At 45.5% G+C, this 22,640-nt stretch overlaps 1 protein-coding gene across 1 annotated transcript in view; it reads left to right on the top strand.

Annotated features, from left to right (window-relative positions):
* Positions 1-227: 227 nt before the first annotated feature.
* Positions 228-22,640, top strand: part of KCNAB1 (potassium voltage-gated channel subfamily A regulatory beta subunit 1) — a 193,321-nt gene continuing 170,908 nt past the window's right edge. Inside the window, exon 1 of the mRNA XM_081862702.1 lies at positions 228-488. Coding sequence (XP_081718828.1) covers positions 247-488 — 242 coding nt within the window. The 5' untranslated portion in view covers positions 228-246. The remainder of the gene's footprint in view (positions 489-22,640) is intronic.

Here is a 22,640-nt window from a genome sequence, read left to right on the forward strand (position 1 = left end):
TTAAGGAGTCTCAAAGCAGCTAACAATCTCCTTTCCCTTCCTCCCCCACAACAAACACTCTGTGAGGTGAGTGGGGCTGAGAGACTTCATAGAAGTGTGACTGGCCCAAGGTCACCCAGCAGCTGCATGTGGAGGAGCGGGGAAGCGAACCCGGTTCACCAGATCACGAGTCCACTGCTCTTAACCACTACACCACACTGAAATCTGAGCAGTGTGGGGTTTAGCTCTTGGCTTTTACAGTAGAAGATGAATCTGTACAAGCCAGTGTGTACTGATATCCCACCCCCAAAAAGAGGTGTGCAGAAGTCTAGTGAAACCCCTTTGAAGGATACGAGGCAACAAATGGTTCCTAAAGTCTGCCTTCCAGTAAGATGCTGGCCTGGAGAACTAAGGAGCCCAGCAGAACAAAAGCTACTGGAGAAGTTTTTGCTTATGCATGGACTGTTGATACAGCAAACTGTCAAAGCTGCCACAGGGATGCTATACAGGTACCTGCATTCACTGACAGATGATGAGTGTGTTTTTAATTTAGTGAGATGACAGCACTTGGACTTCTGGCTGGTCCATGATCAGTCCTGTCTTCGTCTGCTTATACTTACATTGGGGTTGTTCTGCAGTGCTTGTATCTGACCTTGTAGCACATTTTAGGAGTTGGTTGCTTTTAACCCATCCTGCTTATTCTCAGACTTTAAGGCATTATAGTTGCCTCCTCCCTGCAGTTCTCTGTTTGGCTGAATGTGGTACTTCTTCCAACCTTTTCCTCAATTGAGAAGACTGTTGGAACAAATGGGATACTATTTGGAAACTATAGTTTTTGTGGGGGGGGGGGGAGTCTGGTAGAGGTCCGTGTTGCCTCCTCAAATCATTTCTATTTTACAGTCACTTAAGCTGCAACTTGTGGGATGCGGGTGGCGCTGTGGGTTAAACCACAGAGCCTAGGACTTGCTGATCAGAAGGTCGGTGGTTCGAATCCCTGCGACGGGGTGAACTCCCATTGCTCGTCTCTGCTCCTGCCAACCTAGCAGTTTGAAAGCATGCCAGTGCAAGTAGATAAATAGGTACCACTCCAGTGGGAAGGTAAACGACGTTTCCATGTGCTGCTCTGGTTTGCCAGAAGCGGCTTAGTTATGCTGGCCACATGACCCGGAAGCTGTACACCTGCTCCCTCGGCCAGTAAAGCGAGATGGGCGCGGCAACCGCAGAGTCGGTCATGACTGGACCTAATGGTCAGAGGCCCCTTTACCTTTAAGCTGCAACTCTAACCTCAGGTACCTAAGTGATGCCCATTGGATTCAATGGGACTTACTGCTGAGCGGACCTGGTTAGGATTGTGCTGTTAGCCAGTGTCTGCCCTCCTCTGAATAGAAATATATATATTGTTCTGGTTATAAGCTTTTGTGTGCATGCACACTTCTTCAGACACAGTGAAACAGAAGTCACCAGACCCTTATATGTAGTGGGAGGGTGGGGTGGGGTTTTCCTCGGGTTTACCATACCCATTGAGTCAATCACCCATTTCCTACTACCCTTCTGAGAAAAACCCCACCCCACCCTCCCACTATATGTCTAGCCTTTCCGAAGTTTGTCCTGAGTGTGTTCCTGAAAATAAAATATACATCTCCCATAAATGAAGGAGGTATGACAACTGCACAATGTTCATAAGCTATAACAAATCTTGCAAGTCTTTTATTAAGCAATTTCATGTTTAGCTCTTGCAGATCCCCCCCCAATGAAAACCATGGTAAAGTATGCTTTTAACACCTTGGAGAATGGAACAAACCTCGGAAAACCTTAAAGGGTCTCTGCAAGTTTCTGCCTGCTGAGTACTTCCACCATTTAACCATGAAAGCAAGCTTTAAAGAAGTAGAATATAAACAAAAGTTTGTGTGGGGGGTGGAGGGTAATGAACAAAATCTAGCTAAGAAGAGGAATAAGCTGTAGTATTAACATTATACTATTCAACAATAAGCTGAATTAGCAGGATTTGTTAACATTGCACGAGAGGAAGAAAAGCTAATCATTGTACGTATAAATAAATCAGCTTATGAGAATTTGATGAGTGTCCCTTATTAACAATTCATTGTTTTCCATACTAAATTAAACAGCATGAAATAATGAATGGATTTGCTTTCAACCTGAACTTAAGTGAGTTAAGCATTCTCTCTTAGTGTGAAAATCTCAAAAACAGATGTGGCAGACGAACAATTGCACACAATTGAAAGGTACCTTCCAAGTCAGCAGGAGCTGAACACAGAATGTTCACTTACGTTTCAAATCAATATGAAAGGGAAGTTTATATATTGAAGTAGCAAAAGCAACTCGTTCCCCCAAAATCCATTTGTGGACTTCCGAAAGAGCTTGTTACCTGCTGCTTAACTTCTGCACCCACAGTGTGGATTCAAAGAAGCAGAAGTAGAAGTCATTGTCCACTAAGGTTTAAACACTTCCCAAATCTCTTTTATGTTTTGCTCCCAAAACGCAGCTCAACAAATATCAGGTTGGTGCTGATGGGCTTCTTTAGCACTGCCTCCCTCTGCTAAATGCACAGGTGGTGTGCGCATTCTATATGGCACAGTGGGTTTCTCTGAGCATTGGCAACAGGCTCAGGCACAATCAAGTTGCAATAGCTAGTCCAGAAAACTGACAAGATTGATTTTTCAGTTTCTATACCATGCTGTGTTATTTGAGTCTAATTCTGTCTTCAGGTTGCTTGGAGCACCACCTGGCATGGAGATCTAAGAACATGGGAATATGGTTTATACTGAGGCAGACCATTGATCCACAAGATCAGTATTGTCTGCCATGGATGGCAAGCAGGTCTCAAGGATTTCTGACAAGGGCCTCTCCCAGAAGGGACTGAACCTGGGACCTTCTGCATGAAAAGCAGGTGCTCTACCAATGAGTTAGCGCTGTTTTCATAGCCTGACATAGCCTTCCTGATACTGTCTCTTGTTTCTCTGGATGAATGAGAGAGGGATAGGTGAGTGTGTCCCAAAACTAGCCTGTTGTGCTCTTAACAGTTATTCATTCATTCATTCATTCATTCATTCATTGAATTTATATCCTGCACCATCCTCCAAAGGAGCCCAGGTTGGTAAATATGTCAATAGTGAAACAATACAATTGGAGCTTCTAAATAGAGCTCAACGTCAAGCCTACCAAGTGGCGACAGCGACGGCGAAGAAGACTTTCTTCGCCGCCTCTATTGCATCTGCAGAAAACAGCAGCAGGAGACTTTTTCAGGTGGTTCACAATTTAGCGGAACCACCTGCGACATTAGGGCCCAGTATGGGCCACATGATCTCCTGCAATGATTTTGCAAAGTTTTTTGCAGATAAAATTGCTCAGATTCGGGAAGAAGTAGACTCCACCGTGGGAGCAGGGCCAGGGCGGGAGAGTGCTAGAGTCCTGTCTAGTCAAGTTGTGTGGGATCAATTCCAATCTGTTACCTCCGAGGATGTGGACAGGCTGCTTGGACGAGTGAAGCCAACCACCTGTCTCCTGGATCCTTGCCCATCCTGGCTTATAAAAGCTAGCCGGGAAGGACTGGGTGATGGGCTTCGTGGGGTGGTGAATGCTTCCCTTCATGAGGGAGCCTTCCCAGAGCCGCTGAAAGAGGCGGTTATTAAACCGCTTCTTAAAAAACCATCTTTAGATGCGACCACGATGGCCAATTATCGCCCAGTCTCAAATCTTCCATTCTTGGGCAAGGTGATTGAGCGAGTGGTTGCTGAACAACTCCAGGCACGCCTGGAAGAAGCGGACCATTTGGATCCCTTCCAGTCGGGATTCAGGCCTCATCATGGGACTGAAACTGCCTTGGTCGCACTGGTTGATGATCTCCGGCGGGCTAGGGACAAAGGTGAGAGCTGTTTCCTAGTTCTGCTGGATCTCTCAGTGGCGTTTGATACCATCGACCATAACATCCTTCTGGACCGTCTTGAGGGGCTGGGAGCTGGGGGCACTGTCATACAGTGGTTCCGCTCCTTCCTCCTGGGCCGTGTTCAGAAAGTGGTGGGGGGGGGGATGAGTGTTCAGACCCCTGGGCTCTCACTTGTGGGGTGCCTCAGGGTTCTGTCCTCTCCCCCATGCTTTTCAACATTTACATGCAGCCGCTGGGAGAGATCATCAGGAGGTTTGGGCTGGGTGTTCATCAGTATGCGGATGCTACCCAGCTCTACCTCTCTTTTAAATCAGAACCGGTGAAGGCGGTGAAGGTCCTGTGTGAGTGTCTGGAGGCGGTTGGAGGATGGATGGCGGCTAACAGATTGAGGTTGAATCCTGACAAGACAGAAGTACTGTTTTGGGGGGACGGGAGGCGGGCAGGTGTGGAGGATTCCCTGGTCCTGAATGGGGTAACTGTGCCCCTGAAGGACCAGGTGCGCAGCCTGGGAGTCATTTTGGACTCACAGCTGTCCATGGAGGCACAGGTCAAATCTGTATCCAGGGCAGCTGTTTACCAGCTCCATCTGGTACGTAGGCTGAGACCCTATCTGCCTGCAGACTGTCTCGCCAGAGTGGTGTATGCTCTGGTTATCTCCTGCTTGGACTACTGCAATGCGCTCTACGTGGGGCTACCTTTGAAGGTGACCCGGAAACTACAACTAATCCAGAATGCGGCAGCTAGACTGGTGACTGGGAGCGGCCACCGAGACCATATAACACCGGTCTTGAAAGACCTACGTTGGCTCCCAGTACGTTTCCGAGCACAATTCAAAGTGTTGGTGCTGACCTTTAAAGCCCTAAACAGCCTCGGTCCAGTATATCTGAAGGAGCGTCTCCTCCCCCATCATTCTGCCCGGACACTGAGATCCAGCTCTGAGGGCCTTCTGGCGGTTCCCTCACTGCGAGAGGCCAAGTTACAGGGAACCAGGCAGAGGGCCTTCTCGGTAGTGGCGCCCGCCCTGTGGAACGCCCTCCCATCAGATGTCAAAGCGATAAACAACTACCTGACATTCAGAAGACATCTGAAGGCAGCCCTGTTCAGGAAAGTTTTTAATATGTGACATTTTAGTGTATTTTTCATCTTTGTTGGAAGCCGCCCAGAGTGGCTGGGGAAACAAATAATAAATTATTATTATTATTATTATTATTATTATTATTATTATTATTAAATAAGACCCCAAAACTCCTAAAAGCAATCACTAATGATTTCGCAGTGACCAGGGACAGAACTTTCAATCATCAAATGCAGGCAAACTGGACTGTTTTAATTTCTCCTAAAATGTAATAGTGAGGGAGACTTATGCACCTAACTAGGGAGTGAATTCCACAAATGAGGGGCCGCCACTGAGAAGGCCCTGTCATGGCTCACCTCCATCCAATGGAGACACCACCTCCCCACCACCAACAGAGTTTCCTATGCTGATCATAAGGCCCGAGATGCTTGGTATTGGGAAGGGCACTATTTTAGATTACTTGGGTCCCAAACCATATAGGGTGACATTTTCATTTGTTGCTCCACCCACTTTTGCCTCTGGCCCCTCCCACCACTGGCATGTGACCTTGGAAGGTAGCCCAGAAGAGAACGTTTCCCTCAGGTGGAAAAAGCTCCCCCATTTAAATGCTTAATTACTCTCTTAACACTAGTAATACTAGTCCCACAGTAGAACCTTCCCTATACATTTGCTACTAATGTTTTCTTGTGATTTTTCATACCAGTCCTGTTGGCTGAAAATTGCTCAGCCAGAGCCTATTAATTTTAGGCCTCTTGGGAGATGTTTTAAAATGCAGTTTCAAAACTGACCATCTCCCTGACTTCCCACAACAAAACAGCACCAGAATGCATTCATGTGGTTGCTTTATTCTCTTGACTAATTAGACTAATTTTTTTAAAAGGTTAGGCCCTGGTCAGCTAGCAGCTTTGCATGAAGAACAGACTCTACTGTAATGTGTAATTGTTTATTAAAGCAATAATTTCACAGGCACTCACACAATGGCCAAAACATATGGCACTGAAGTAATTATCCCTCTCCCCTTTCCATAAAAAGCGAGAGACATGTAAAAGCCACGGAACAATCCATGAGCTAAAGGCACACATCCCTTTGATTCAAAGGGTGGAGGATGTTACTGTAGGAAATGTACAGTGGTACCTCGGGTTAAGAACTTAATTCGTTCTGGAGGTCCGTTCTTAACCTGAAACTGTTCTTAACCTGAGGTACCACTTTAGCTAATGGGGCCTCCCGCCGCCGCCGCCGCGTGATTTCTGTTCTCATCCTGAAGCAAAGTTCTTAACCTGAGGTACTATTTCCTGGTTAGTGGAGTCTGTAACCTGAAGCGTCTGTAACCGGAGGTAACACTGTATAGGTATCATTGTGATAGTTCCTATGAAATTTTTTAAAAAGAGGAAATAACAAGTGATCTTAAAAGCAGCTGAATCTCTCTCCCCCCCCCATTTAGTTTTTAAGAACAGTTTATTAAGATTCTACATACCAAAGAAAAACAAGCAAAGAAAAAATAAAAACCTGGAACATTTGGTTACAGCAAACTAAGAGAAAAACAAGCGGATCTTGATTCCTCTCTCCTTACATAAAAATCTCTCCTCTCTCTTCTTCCATCCATTGAACCATGTCCAGGGATTTTTGAACAGCAGGAGATGGGTTGAGGCAGAGCTGGTGAGCTCTGTCATGCTTGCTTGACAGGAACAGGATCGTGCTTGAGGTCCAATTCATGCATAGAAGTCAATAGCACAGTAGCTGCCTGAACAGAAAACAGCAGAGTGGCTGCCCTGCTTGGTAATCTGTTTGTGGACAGTACTTTTTTGCTCCTTTCATGCTAGTTCTATCTTGGAAAATCATTGCAAATTCATTGGGAGCTGACTGTGTGAACAACTGCAATCTGAAGCGGTGATAACATTTTCAAGTGGCTTCCATACTACTGAGATTACACTACCTGTAAAAAGACAATTGCCCCAATTTGCTTTCTACCTGCCTTTTGTAGGCATAGTGCTTTTCACTTCCTGGAAGTGTCTCTGGGCTCCTCCAGATGAGCTGTTTATTGAGTATTTATCCTAATTTACTTATGCAAAACCTATGCAGAGGTTAGAGTGTGCATTTGGTCTATACTGAGCATTTATCCTGATTTGTTTGTGGGAAGTTTATATGACAACTGTAATCCACTTTAATTGCACAAATCTGTGTTTGAATCTGTCCTCCAAAAGTCTGGAGGCAATCTCAGTTAGTTGGCTGTTGTTACTATCCCATAGCTGTCAACTTACAGATTTGAAAATAAGGGAGCAGCAGCCTTGAAAATAAGGGACCAGCAGCCAAAATAAGGGACCTGCAGCCTTACCTGTTCCAGGCACTCCAGTCTTCCTGTCCTCCTGCAGTCTGGTCAAACTCATGCTGGTAGCTTTGAGAACACTGCCCAACCAACTTCGTAACCTGAGGTTCAACTGAGTAGAATCTGAACCACATGCACCACAAGGCCTATGCAGCCTCAACTTAAGATGGCTCCCCGGCCTGGCTTTGCACTGCAAAGTTTGCAGCAGCACGTGCAACAAAATGGCATCCAGCATTCAAATACCCCCTCAGCTTGCCTTAACTAGCCACACACAAGGCATGCAAGCTCCACCCCCCAGTCGTTCTTAGACTTCTTAATGGGTGAGCAACACAGCCAAGCAACACAGTTGGAGCCTCCCTCCTCCCTGGTCGGCAGGGAGGGAGGGAGAGGAGCTGCTTCCTTTGAAAGTTAAGGGACATCATTTAAGGGACATTTAAGGGACATCCATCAATAAGGGACAGCAGTGGGACATGGCGCTGGAATAAGGGACTGTCCCTTCAAATAAGGGACACTTGACAGCTATGTACTATCCTAGAAACTGTCCTGTCTACTTGTCTTCGTTCACCAACCATTTTGGGTTAGAATGCAGTACCCCAGGGGTAAGTACACACTAGTGAGCTCTCATACCGTCTTATCCATGCAACGTTCACAAAAGTGAAAAGCATTTCTGATCAGCAAAACCTAAAAAAAGTGAAGAAATGCCTTTGTAAGAGAGGCAGGGAACTCAAATTGGTTTGAAACAGAAAAGAGAATTTTTCATTTACTGTACTTTTGAAACTGCAAAACACAAAAGTAGTGTTCCTCTGTGCTTCAATATTTGCTGGCAGAGAGATTGGGGAACTGCAATAATGTGTTTTTCTCCAGCCCACCTGCCCTATGAGGTATTATGCCAAGGAAACAGGCACCATAAGGAAGAATGAGGAAAAAAAATCAGAGTAAATAAATGCTGGTTTTGATCAGATGTACCTTTATGCTGTATTTTTTATGGTTTAGATCCATTTTAGTAAGCAATGGGTGTAAAGATGACTAATTTTCAGTTATGGATGTAAATGGGAAATCGTGTAAAGGACAGGGGTGGAGGAGAGATTAGATTCAGTTTGCATTTAAAGATGGACTTGCCTAATTTGCACTTTTGTGGGAAAAGATGCAAACTGCAATGCGGCAACCCTTAAAAACTGGCTCTTCTCCAAATTTTTCAATGCACTTCTCTGGTGTCTCTCTCTGGCTCTTGGAGTGCCACACCCCTCACCGGCCACGCTTTGCACCCTCCTTGAGTGTTTCTGATTGGCTGGAATGTGTCCTCAAACTCTGTTAATGTTTGTTGCTTGCCTGGGTGAAAGATGGAGAAGGATGGTGTGTTTGTGTGTGTGTAGAAACTAGCCTACTGCACAAAGGCAACATTGACATTCATTGCTGTTCACTTTTGCCTGTGGCCCTGACCACCACTGACCAGTGGCCCCTGGAAGATTGCCCAGAACTGCATGTGGTCCTCAGGCTGGAAAAGATTTCCTACTCCTGTGTTGTTCTGTGGCTTTCACAAGTTCATTAAACTCTCTGGTTAGGCCTGGAGGAAGAGGAGGAGCTATTTGGCCATCAGTGCTACACCTGGTTACCAGCTTAGATGTGATGATGGCTAAAACCAATGTGTTTAAACAGGCTTCCTCAACCTCGGCCCTCCAGATGTTTTTTGCCTACAACTCCCATGATCCCTAGCTAGCAGGACCAGTGGTCAGGGATGATGGGAATTGTAGTCTCAGGCTCTGCCCCACTCATGGTGAAAGCAGAAGCCTAAGTTCAGCTGTGGGGACCGTGCAGGTACTGTTTTTTTTTTGTTTTTTTGTTTGCTCTATAAGACTCGCTTTTTCCCTCCTAAAAAGTAAGGGGAAATGTGTGTGCATCTTATGGAGCGAATGCAGGCTGCACAGCTATCCCAGAAGCCAGAAGAGCAAGAGGGATTGCTGCTTTCACTGCCCAGCGATCCCTCTTGCTGTTCTGGCTTCTGAGATTCAGAATATTTTTTTTCTTGTTTTCCTCCTCCAAAAACTAGGTGCGTCTTGTGGTCTGGTGCGTCTTATAGAGCGAAAAATACGGTAATCCTCTGGCAAGTTATCCCACATAGTCCATTACCTCCATTACCAAAGCTACTTTTGCTTCTCCTCTACCTGAACTCTTAATACCAAAGAGAGCTAATTGAAATGCCTGGAGCAATGCTGTGGGGGAGGAAGCTGCAGGAGGGCAAAGGAACCTGTGTGAGTGGTCTCTCTCTCTCTCTCTCTCTCTCTCTCTCTCTCTCTCTCTGTGTGTGTGTGTGTGTGAGAGAGAGAGAGAGAGAGAGGGAGGGAGGGAGGGAGGGAGAAGGAGAGAGCCCTTAGCAACTAAGCACTGCTTGGTCTCTCTCCTCTGCATGGTAATTGGTAATTGACTCATTTCCCCTGTCCTTTCGGACCTTTACAGAGCAGAAGTTCTCTGAGCGCTTTAGCCCTTGAAATTTGAAATGCTACCTTTTGCATGCCTTACGTGGGCGCCGATTCAGTCAAATCCAGCCTTGCAAATCTCTTAGCAGTGACTGGAGTGAATTTAGAAAAGATATTGACGAACGCTTTAGTGTTTTCAGCTAGCAGGAATCACAGTTAAGGTATCGCTTCAAACAGACTTGGTCATAAGTCCCTGGATGTCTGCTGTCTTTCCCTCCTCAGAATTGACTTGTTTTAGTTTAAATTGGTTCGCTAGCAAAGAGAATGAAACGAAGGCTGCTGCTAGGCAGGGGACCTTGAGCACTGTTGAGGCACCGCTTTCCTGCCATCAGCTAAAAGCGGAATGAGATCGGTGGTTCCAGCCAACACTAAATATAACACAGTGCTTGCCATCAGGATCTGGTCCTGTGGCCAAGAGCCTTCAATAATCTTTACCCAGAAGTAAGTGATGATCAGCAGAAATTCCCACAACTTTAATTAGATGTTTCTGCCATTAATTGATTCCTGTTCAGCTTAGCTGCAACATTAATAATTATTGAGTGTTACATTATCACATCCTGCCAACCTAGCAGTTCGAAAGCACGTCAAAGTGCAAGTAGATAAATAGGTACCGCTCCGGTGGGAAGGTAAACAGTGTTTCCGTGTGCTGCTCTGGTTCGCCAGAAGCGGCTTAGTCATGCTGGCCACATGACCCGGAAGCTGTACACCGGCTCCCTCATCCAATAAAGCGAGATGAGTGCTGCAACCCCAGAGTCGGCCATGACTGGACCTAATGGTCAGGGGTTCCTTTACCTTTACCTTTTACATTATCACATAATTAGTTAGTTCCTGTTCCTTGTACAGTGGTACCTCGGGTTAAGAACTTAATTAATTCTGGAGGTCCATTCTTAACTTGAAACTGTTCTTAACCTGAGGTACCACTTTAGCTAACGGGGCCTCCCGCTGCCGCCCGATTTCTGTTCTCATCCTGAAGCAAAGTTCTTAACCCGAGGTACTATTTCTGGGTTAGCAGAGTCTGTAACCTGAAGAGTCTGAAACCCGATGTACCACTGTATACAGACCTGTGTGAGGGAGAAAACATTCCTGGAAGCTTCTCTGTGTTTTTTGTTTTCATTTACTGAGAAATAGAAGCCTTCAGCTATTAAAAAAAACAACCAGTAACTAACTCCCATGAGAACAAGAACTGATTTATCAAGAGGCAATTAATTAGCAATTCATCAGCAATACTGGGGCTGCACCAAACAGAAAGAATTAGAGGTGAAGAAAACTATTTTTTTCATAGAAGGATGGGTTTATTTAAAGGCGTGGTAGCCCTCAAGAGCCTCAATAGCAATTTGCCAGTCCACATTGGACAGGGTGGCGCTGTAACTGTGCTTTAAGATAACAAAAAATGTCATTAATCATTTCCGGGGGTGGGGAGTGGGGGAGTGGGAGGACAACACAGAAAATTGAAGAATGCAATGGGCTAGCAGTGATGTGGTCTGGTTCCCCCGTAAAAAGTGCATGAGCAACAGATGGCATTTCTAGAGTAAACATCTAATTTGGAAGCAGCTTATATTTTGAAATAGAGCTTTGGAATGTTTTGGCCTAAACAGCAGTTGTTACTGGAGCAAATTTGACCTTAGCCAGATTTGACTTCAGAATTGTAGCTTCTGTACATATGTGTGTGTGGGGGGGGGGGTGTACAGACAAACATATGTACAGCAAGAAGTCTGGGTCCAATGGATAATTTATGTTGTGTGATCTGGGACTCACAGAATTCCTTAGTTATATCAAGACTTATGGGAAAGAGGGCTTTTAGGAAATGAAATATGATGTTTTGTATGCAGGCCAACATTAACCTGGCAAAGCCAAGTGATCTTTAAATGAAAAGAGCTGTGAGGTTTAAGGAGGCTGAGGCAGTTTTCTATGTGCTGCAGCTTTTATGTGTTGCCTCTTGGTTGTGATTTTAGTGTGTTATTGCCTTACTATGATGTTATTGTTTTATTGATTGCATGAGCTCCACTGAGAATTTAATTTCATATGTTGTACCGTATTTTTCGCCCTATAGGACGCACTTTTTCCCCTCCAAAAATGAAGGGGAAATGCATGTGCGTCCTATGGGGCGAATGCAGGCTTTCGCTGAAGCCTGGAGAGCGAGAGGGGTTGGTGCGCACCAACCCCTCTCGCTCTCCAGGCTTCAGGAGAGCCGCAGCGCCAGTCCCACAAGGTCGGGGGACAGCGGGGAGGTGGAACGCCGCCATCCCGCTGTCTCCCGATGTGGTTTGGAGGCTGACAGCGGGGAGATGCGTGCTTCTCCCGGCCGCCAGCCCCGCAAGCTCTGGGGACAGCGGGGAGGTGCAGCGCGTCTTCCCGCTGTCCCCGGACCTGGTCTGCAGGCGGGCGGCGGGGAGAAGAGCGCTTCTCCCCGCTGCCGGCCCCACAAGCGCCTGGGGGGGGGGAAATAAATTTTTTTTTCTTTATTTCCCCCCCCAAAAACTTGGTGCGTCCTATGGGCCGGTGCGTCCTATGGGGCGAAAAATACGGTAAATGTCCTTCTATATCCCTTTGGGGCTGAAAAAGCTACCAAGACAGCTTTTATTTAAGTTTATTGATAGGATATCAAATTTTAGTATAATTTAAATAGTAAAGCAATACTAATCAGTGACTAGTCTAGCTTTCCTGGTGGAATTGAGTTATGGAAACTCTGAGAAAACTGCAGCAAAAAAATATTCAGCACTTGCTGAAACCCACCCCAGAACATTATAGAAATAGACTCTTCAGAGATCCTTCCATCTTCAGTGCTGCTGTTGGTACTAGCATCTAAAGGTCTTTAATTCATGCTGATGGCAGCTGGAGATCTGTTTCATGCATGAGTCTTCTCTCAACCTGGCAATAATCTCTGTAACAGTCTGTGCACACATTGTAGAAACCATATATTGGCGATTTTGACCCCCCCCCCAAATGGAGCAACCCTGTTGCTATACACTTCGATTCTGGAGAACCACAGCCTGTTAGACTTGTCAATAATTGCTACAGAGATGCCAATAAATCTAATGATGTTAAAAGCAAGAACTTCTAGATGTACATGCTAGACACATCAGCAATGCATGGCCTCAACCTAGAGAACAGTACCAGCACCACTGCAGTTCAGCCAAGGAAGCCCCTCTGAGCATTCCACCCTCAAAGCCCTGCATCTTCCACCTTAAAAACAGCATCATTTTAACCAGAGCAGCTCATAAAGGTGGAAGCCGAATTTTTTTGCTGCAAGAATTTAGCATCTCTGTTTTGTTGTGCTGTGCTGAATATATAGTTTGGGTGATTAACTGCATCTTACCAGGATCAAGAACAAATTTGTCTGAAATGCTGTTTGATCATTTCACTTTTTCTGAGGAGTTGTAGTCTGCTGAATTTCCTGAAATGTACAGGGATTTTTGTGTGGGATGACAGATAGGGATGGATGGATCTGTCAGTCTTGGTCTCTCTGTTTCTGAGAGCCAGTGTGGTGCAGTGGTTAGGAGCAGTAGACTCGTAATCTGGGGAACTGGGTTCGTGTCTCCGGTCCTCCACATGCAGCTGCTGGGTGACCTTGGGCTAGTCACACTTCTTTGAAGTCTCTCAGCCCCACTCACCTCACAGAGTGTTTGTTGTGGGGGAGGAAGGGAAAGCAGAATGTTAGCCGCTTTGAGACTCCTTCGGGTAGTGATAAAGCGGGATATCAAATCCAAACTCTTCTTCTTCTTCTTCTCCTCCTCATGTCTTCAACCTTAAGTTATTTTCACCGCATTTCTGCATCAGGTCTCTTTTTGTTTAAGGCCAATTTTTTTAAAAAAATCAGCATTTTTCCTAATGTTTACATTTTTCTTGTAGTTTTGTTGGACTCAGTACAATGCAGCTTCCTGTGTTCCTATATAACATTAATTTGGAACCTTTAAAATTTCCTCGTGTATCAATATATAGACTGGTGATATAACATGGATAATTACTCATTTGCTGTTCCTCCTGAATGAATTACTTTGATTAGAAGTCTGCAGATAAAAGCTCTTTTTATAACAACCAATGTCCCAGATGGTTTGACTGACTGCTTATATTTCTTTGGAGGTTTGAAGAAACAGTTGACATTTTGGAGTCTGCCTGTCTCTTTCAAAAGATAGGGGCTGGTTGGAAGCCTCTGCTATTAGATACAGGGAGGACACTTCTTACAGCGCAAATATCTGAAGACAGCTCCTGCATGCATTTGACTGGAGATGCTTATAAGCTTCTGTGCCATTGGGAACTCTGACTGATGAGGATTCCCAGTTGTATAGAAGCTCCTATGTGCAGAAGGACTAGAAGGAGTGAATCTTTCTCACCCTTGGTGCTGCTGCTATTTATTCATGTATTTATTATATTTATATACCACCTCTTTCTTCCAAGGTGGTCTACATGGTTGGTGTTATGTACTGAGTTGAATAGAATCCAAAATGCAGCAGTCTGATTGGTCCTAGAACAATAGGATTCATAATGCAGTGGTCTGATTGGTCCTAGAACAATAGGACCCAGAATGCAGCAGTCTGATTGGTCCACAGGAGCCACCCAATCCAGCTCCAGGTGGAAGTGAATCTGCAACCTGATTGGCCTACAGGAGAATCCCGGAATTAGCCAATCATGTGGGGCCCATTGTGTAAATAATGTATATAATGCAGACATTCTGGGGGAACTTCCATTCCTCCTCACCACTATGAGCTGAATAAAGAGCATGAAATCCACTCTCCACTCTGAGTATATTTCAGTTCTCCTCCTCCTCTTTTCATTCTCACAACAACCCTGTGAGGTAGGGTAGGCTAAGAGATGGTGATGGGCCCAAGGTCACTGAAGGAGCTTCATGCCTGAATGGGGATTCAAACCCTGGTCTCCCAGGAGGACTCTGCAGCTGAAGATTCCTAGTCTAGGGCCATGGCAAATGGTGGGCTGGCTGCCTGGCACTCTGAACAGGAGCACTTCTATTGGGGATAGCACACTGCCACACAGAGAACTCATGCGCACAGAGGAATGCTTGGCATTCAATGTGTGGCATCAGCTGCACAGTGCCAATCATATCGGTGTTGCAGCAGGAGAAACGCTATCCACAGGATGTTACAGATGAGTCTCCTCCGCAATAGAGTCTATTCTGGGAAGGCAGCGAGCTTTTTCTTATAATGCTTGCCTTGTACTGGAGCAGTGGAGCTTTATCATCTTGGCAGCATGCATTCTGCTTTGAACACTGAAGTGCTGGCTCAGTAGGAAAGGAAAAATTGGGTTATGGCACTTGTTACTTGGGCTGCATGGCGTGAAGGAGCATGCCTTGCTCTTTTCCACTGACTTTCTCCAGATTCTTATGGGAAAAGTACAGGCCTATAAATTACAATCCAGTTAATGAACCTTCGTTTCATTTTCCCGGCTTGTCATTTACATGGAGTGCTGGTGCAAACCTCCACTAGAGGATGTACCGATTACACAAACTAACCAACAAGAACTTTGAAGCATCCCATTTCAGAAATCCACATTTCTCACCTTCTCAGGCTGCTTCCAAGCTGCCGTTATTTTGCAGATGGGATTAACTTGCAGGCCCACAAATTCACACCGCACAACAAAAATGGGTTTGGTGCCTTTGCGCGACAAACCTTTTTCAAAATCTGACTTTTTCCAGTAAGGAAAGTTATGGGGTCCAAGACTTCAAAACAGTTATAGGAATGTGGTTGGGCTGTATGTCTTTGGAGGGTCCCTTCCATTCCTGTGAATTCAAAGCTGAAAAATTTTGCAGAAGAGGAAGATTGCAAAAGGGAAAGGGGAAAAGGTCAAACCAGTTTCTTTGTTAAGAAAAAAATCTAGTCTGTGAAGTATCTGCTTTGTAATGTCAGCTAGGGCAATGAGTTGTACAGAATGTAGCTGGAGATCCTTTTGGAAGGTGAAGTGAAGTGGCTATTTTTTTCTGTTCCTTTTGCTGGAGATGACGTCATCAAGGTCTCTCTGTATGTCCAGGCAGTCTTGGGACTGGGACTGGAAAGAGACAGAGAATTGAACGGCTTTCTGTGCAAAATCCAAAGCTGTGGCTTGGGTGCTCTAGTAAAGGTAAAGGGACCCCTGACCATTAGGTCCAGTCGTGGCCAACTCTGGGATTGCGGCGCTCATCTCGCTTTATTGGCCAAAGGAGCCAGTGTACAGCTTCTAGGTCATGTGGCCAGCATGACTAATCCGCTTCTGGCAAACCAGAGCAGCACATGGAAACACCGTTTACCTTCCCGCCGGAGTGGTACCTATTTATCTACTTGCACTTTGAGGTGCTTTCGAACTGCTAGGTTGGCAGGAGCAGGGACCGAGCAACGGGAGCTCACCCCGTCGTGCGGATTCGAACCGCCGACCTTTTGATCAGCAAGTCCTAGGCTCTGTGGTTTAACCCACAGCACCACCTACTCTACTCCCATGTAAAAAATACTTGATGGGAAGGCAAGATCCGCTGGAGTGTTCATGCAGTGAACCTTCCATTTCATACTCAGCCAGTATCTGATTATAAATAAAATTTTATATCGCAGAAAACACTATTGGTCTCCTGTGATCTTCATTCCAAGGAAGCCAAACTGAAGGAATGTTTTACTGGAACTCCTTAAACCTCTCCCCATTTAGAGACTGTGGTGTCCAAAATTTTTAAAAAATACCAGTGAAGGAATTCTGCAAAAGATGGGGCTGGCTTCTCTTACTGTGCTTTCACAATTCATGGCTAGCTTATAAAAAATCATTTGGGGCAGGAGTGGTGTTAGTGATAAATGAGGCTGTAACCATTTAGACAATGCAACTGGTATCTTTCATCATTAATAAGGAAAGGTTTTCAGAGGGTAGTTTAATGTGTGATGTATATTACACCAAATCATTATGATCTGGTTTATGTTGTACTTTCTGCAGTGATCAAGTTTTTCTTTTCAAATTATGTTTTTAATTAGTTTTAGGCATCTGCTACTCTTGACTGAGCTGGTATCCTCGAAACCAGAGTATTGGCTAAGCAACAGCAAAGGACATTGACTGATATTTCCTATATCAAACTTAATTAATTTTTATATAGGTTCATTACAATAACTGCTATTATTCTTTAAGAAAATGCCATTAGGAAGCTTGACAGATCAAATTAATTTGAAGTGTATGGTGCTCATCTGCAATCCAAAATGGTTTTTCACACATCCCTGTGTTACTTGTGAGCACATGTGAATGTCCTTAGTGAAGAAGAGATATCAACAAGTCACTAGGAAAGTGGTGCGACAGGAGAGCATCATGGACCCGGGTCTGGCTTCACTCTATTTTCCAAAGGCAAAATAAGACACTCATTTATTCAGGCTCCAATAATAAAATACATTTTTAATTGCATCTTGAATGGAAATGGCCCATTTGGTGAAAACAAAGAAAGATTTGCCTTGGGTAGGTGACAGGCTGAATATAGCAATTGGAACTTGCAGATAAACTTATTGTAGGCTCACTATAAGCTGAGAGAGAACAGAACACTTTTTTGGATGACTGGTGGCCTTTCCTTGCCCTCGTAAATCAATTTAAACCCTGGGAAGGCCAGAGCTCCACTCTCACAGATACCACTCTGGAGGGATATGTTGCCTTGACTGAAATAGGCAAGCAATGTAAAAGTATAGTTTGATTTTATGATGCATTCAGTTCTATGATGCAGAACACCCTGTTTAGGGACTTTCTGCTGGCTCTTGCCAGCCAGGAACTCACCAGTGAGCCTTCTGTCCACTTGCCCATTCAGCTGCTGGCAGGTTGGCTGAACCAAGAGAGGTGGGCAGAGGAACACCTCCACCTCATTCACACAACCCTGGCCCAACACAAAGGGTGGCTGTATTACTCTACCCATCAACATCCAACACACTTGTACAATTCACTGCACGTCCAGCTTGACCCTGACTCAAGCTGCCCCCAGCCTCCTGCTTGGTTGCTAGAAGTCCCTAACCACAGTAAGAAGAGAAGTGAAAATGTCCTTGGATGAGCTTACATTCTCTGGTTGAAGTTAGTCCAGCTTGGAGACAGCAGCTTCTCTGTGAACAGCAAACCTGAGCAGAATGCATTTTTTGTATTTCCCCTGATCTACTTTCCCTTAACTTGGAGGAAAACAAATTGAGCTAGAATGTTATAGCTACATATTGGAGGTGGCGGGGTGGGGGTGGGGGTGGTGCAGTTTCCTCTGAAGGAAGCCTCAGGGGTCTGATATGCATTGGCATGACATTTGCTTTTCTGCACCCAGTGGCTTCTGCCATCTGCCTCTTGAAACTAGTTGTGAGACGCGTTTCAGCGCATGAATTTCTGCCATGCCCAGAAATTGTTGGTAACAAGTGCTAAAGTGATCATGTGAAACTAGCCATTGCCTAGTCAGATGACTATTTTGGCAGGCTGATCAGATATGCTGCCGTTCAGCCAGGGCCCCTGCCTAGATCTTACATGACAGACCTCAAACTTCAGGAGTATATAATAATTAGTCCAGAGAAATTAAGCTTTCTGTCCTAGAGTCTGCTGTTCCCTAATTATGTTTTATTTCTGAGAGAATTTGCTTCATGTTATTATTTTACTTAGGGCATTTCTTTTTTCTTTTTATAAATAACAACATGTTAGGAGATTGGCTTAAGATAACACACATAAATGCATCACTCCAATGACTACTAGACACAATGGCACAGTTCAGTGCTATTTTTCTAGAAAAAGCGGTGCTTGTTCTCTTACGATGGCTTGTTCTCTTACGATGGCAATGGTGCCCACCTGAGAGGTGCCAGAACTGAGTTCCAGCTGAAAAAACGTGGTGGCTATGTTCTACCTCCACTGGTGGAGACAGTAAAGGTAAATAACCCCAGGATGGTTAAGTCCAGTCAAAGGCAACTAAGGGGTGCGGCGCTCATCTTGCTTCAGGGCAAGGCAGCCAGCGGCCAGCGTTTGTCCACAGGCAGCTTTCCGGGTCATGTTGGCAGCTTGACTAAACCACTTCTGGCGCAACGGTACTGTCATGGCTCAAAATTGGCCACTGTTTCTTTAATGCTAAAAGAACTAAGTCAGCATGAGTCAGCGGCCTACAATGACTCATGCAACCTTTCACCAAATTGTACCTGTATATATAGAGTGGTCAATGTTAGTGCTGGGTGTGGGTTGGTTGGATGGTAGAAAGCTGGTTGCATTTGGTGTGTGTAAAAGCTGTCGGTCGTGGTTGGAGAAGAAGACTTTTTAATAATAAAAGCAGCAATACTCTGCAAGAATACTCTTTTTCAAAGACTCTTTTGTGCCAACTAAGGTCTGAGGACTAGGCAAAGGAGTAAAAAGGAGGTCAGAACCTTTTCTTTTTCAAACACTGACAGGTACACCATGACGGAAGCCAGAGGGCATGGAAACACCATTTACCTTCCCACCAGCTATTTATCAACTTGCACTGGTATGTTTTCGAACTGCTGGGTTGGCAGAAGCTGGGACGGAGCAACGGGAGCTCACTCCGTCACAGGGATTTGAACCGCCAACCTTCTGACTGGCAAGCCCAAGAGGCTCAGTGGTTTAGACCACAGTGCCACCTGCATCCCAGGTGGAGACAGTACAACTCTGAATACCAGTTGCTGGGAATGGCAGGTGAGGAAAGTGCTCTTGTGCTTAGCTTAGGTCCTGCTTGCCAGTTTCCCACAGGCCTCTGACTGGCCACTGTGAGAACAGGATGCTGACTAGATGGGCTACTGTTCTGATTCAATAAGTTCTTAAGTTCCAGTAACAGAAGTAAAAAGGTAAAGGGACCCCTGACCATTAGGTCCAGTTGTGACCAACTCTGGGGTTGCAGCGCTCATCTCGCTTTATTGGCCGACGGAGCCGGCGTACAGCTTCCAGGTCATGTGGCCAGCATGACTAAGCTGCTTCTGGTGAACCAGAGCAGCACACGGAAATGCCGTTTACCTTCCCACTGAAGCGGTACCTATTTATCTACTTGCACTTTGACATGCTTTCGAACTGCTAGGTTGGCAGGAGCAGGGACCGAGCAACAGGAGCTCACCCCATCACAGGGATTCGAACCGTCAACTTTCTGATCGGCAAGTCCTAGGCTCTGTGGTTTAACCCACAGCGCCACCCGCGTCCCTGTAACAGAGGTACTATATATCTATATCTATCAATACCTGTTGCTGGGAATCACAAGTGGGAGGGTGATATTGCACTGATTTCCTGCTTGTTGGCTTTCAATAGGCACCTGATTGGCCACTATGACTGGTCCTGCAGGGTTCTTATGTCCTTATGGACTGGAGAGGGTTAATAGAACTGGAGGCTGCCTTATCATGCACAGCCTGCCACAAAGCCTGATTAGAATTACACAAACACTTTCTCACATTCTGCAGGAGCATGAGATGCATTTTACCAAAATGGTGCTTTAAAAAAAAATTACAGAACACTATGCATCTGTGCCATGCCCCAGTCCTGGGTCCATCTGTGACTCTGCATTATTGCCACAGCCTCAGTTATGTCCTGATCTTAAGCACAGATCTGATCATGGGCCATAAGTCATATTTCTCGAATTATAAGCGACTGTTCCTAAGAGGTAGCTTAAATATTAATTGTGACGAGAAGCAGATTACCCTCTCCTTTAAGTGATTGCTCCATATATTTAAGAAACTGAAACTGTGCAAGATGAGAAACATGTATTTAAGAAGCCCTTTTGATATGTGAAATGTAGGATGCTATCCTATATCCACATCTCTGGAAGTAAACCCCAAGGAACTCTGTAGGGCTTACTTCTGGGTAGCTGTGCATTGCTAGGTTTTAAATTCTCTGCAATCACTGATCAATGTGCTTTCAGTCCTCAGGGTGTCTCAGTTGAAAGCAGGTGCTGACACACAGATTGATATATATTTCATCCTGGAAGATTTATAAGTTTAGCTGATCCAATTAAAGTAAGCCAAGAAGCTCTCCAAATGTTCCAGAGTTTGAACTATATTTTAACACTGAGCTCAAAAGCCACTGCCTATTACTTTTTCTTAAGTGGCATATCAGCATTTATAGTTCCCCCTGCAGCATGGGGTGGTGATCTATCATGTGCCCATTGGAATTTTAAGGGTCTCTATCTTTCTGTCACTTCAAACACAGAACTCTCTGCTAAGGCTGCCAGTTAAATTTCATAGATGAAGACACCCCAGGCAGCTATGAAAAGCAGATGGGTGTTCTCGTGGATTCTAGTACTGTCAATCAAGATAACATGGGATTGTAACAGCCAGCACCAATTGGGGAGGGTGAAGGGGAAAATGTACTCTCTGCCTAGTGGTTTGAAGATACCCTGAGGATCAACTAATCCAGGAATATGGAGCTGTCCCATATGGGGATCGGACCAGCAACCTTGGATTTATCAGCACCACACTCTAACCAACTGAGCTATCCACTTGGATAACCATAAAACAATAGTAAAAGCCTCTGTGCCATAGTGCTTGACTAGAACCAGAAAGGCTTGGGTTCGAATCCTCACTGAGAGATCTTGGGCCAGTCACCACCACACACCCTAACCTACATTGCACTGTTGTTGTGAAGATAAAGGGGGGGGGGGAGCTATATATTGCATTGAGCTCCTTAGAGTAAAAAAGTGATAAGAAATAATAAACAATTGTGCAAAAACATAACAGTGCAAATGCAGTCAATTTCTGGCTACCAGTTAAACACTGGAGCATTTTGACGGGATAAATTACAAGCATGCTGGAGTTTGTGCATCTCCTGCAAGACATACTTTTGCACAGACCAGATGAAGAGTTTGGATGGCACAGATAGCACAATTTAGTCAATAGGACATTTGCGGTCTAGTCAGGCCCGCAACGCCCTCCTGGTGCCCCCCCACCCCGCCGAAAAAAGCAAGCAGGCCCAGCCGCGGCCTTGCTGGAGCCCCGCGCTGCCCGCCTGGGTAGGAGGGGGCACCGGGCAGGCAGTGGAGGGGAACGATGCCCCCCCCCCCGCTACCCAAATGCAAGCAAAATAAAGAATGCCGGTTACTTACCTCCGGCCGGCCGCCTGGATACGCTCCTGATCCTGATCTTGATCCCAGAAGGAAGAACAGCAAAAGAGGCTTGAGCTCAGGGGTCAGCCTCTTTTCTTTTGGCCTTAGGCCCACCCCTGGCCAGCCGTCCATTGTCCTCCCTGGCCGAGGGCGGGTCAAAGACCAGCTCAAGCAGGTGGGTGGCACCCGCCCAGGTGAGCCTCGCTTGGTGCCGCAAACCCCGCCCACCCGTGGGGAAGGGAGGGCGGATATTGCTTGCGGTCTTCATTGAGCATTGATTCTGATTTGTCTGTAGGGTGGTTATATCACAATAAGGATTCATCCTGAATTGCTTATGGGGTATTTATATGCTGTCCCTTTAATCGCTTGTTCACCCCATATTTTTTCAGTGTATTTTCCTCATCACTTTCCTAACTGCAAAAAGTGCACGTGCATATTTTTTTTTTGCACCAGGACAGCACAGTCCTTTAACTGTGCAAACCTTAAGTTCTGGAATGTGCTTGAATCCACCCTACAAAACACTGACAGTCGGGAGGCACCCTTTTTCACCATAAATGTTAGGTTATGCAAATTTACTCACAGGTAGTCCCACTGGCTTTATTGAATCTTACTTGTGCCGCCTGGGCTGGGCTGGGCAGGAGTTTTGGAAACTCTGCTTTTATTTACAACCTGCAATAAGCAGCTGTTAGCAGGGAGTACACTGCTTCAACCTTGTCTTGGCGCTATGCTTCTGCCCTTTAAGAGATGTCTGGGAGGAGTGCACTTGCTGTCCTTTTAAAAGTGTGCCACTTTGGAGAGCCTGATTTAACATTTTTAGAACTGTGGATTGGAACAGTAGAGACTAATATAGTACAGTGAATGGCACACTGCCACTTCAGCTAAGGCTGTGCACCAGATTCCGCTGA

This window comes from Podarcis erhardii (genome assembly GCF_964252035.2).
Source record: "Podarcis erhardii genome assembly, chromosome: 5".
Lineage (NCBI taxonomy): Eukaryota > Metazoa > Chordata > Lepidosauria > Squamata > Lacertidae > Podarcis > Podarcis erhardii.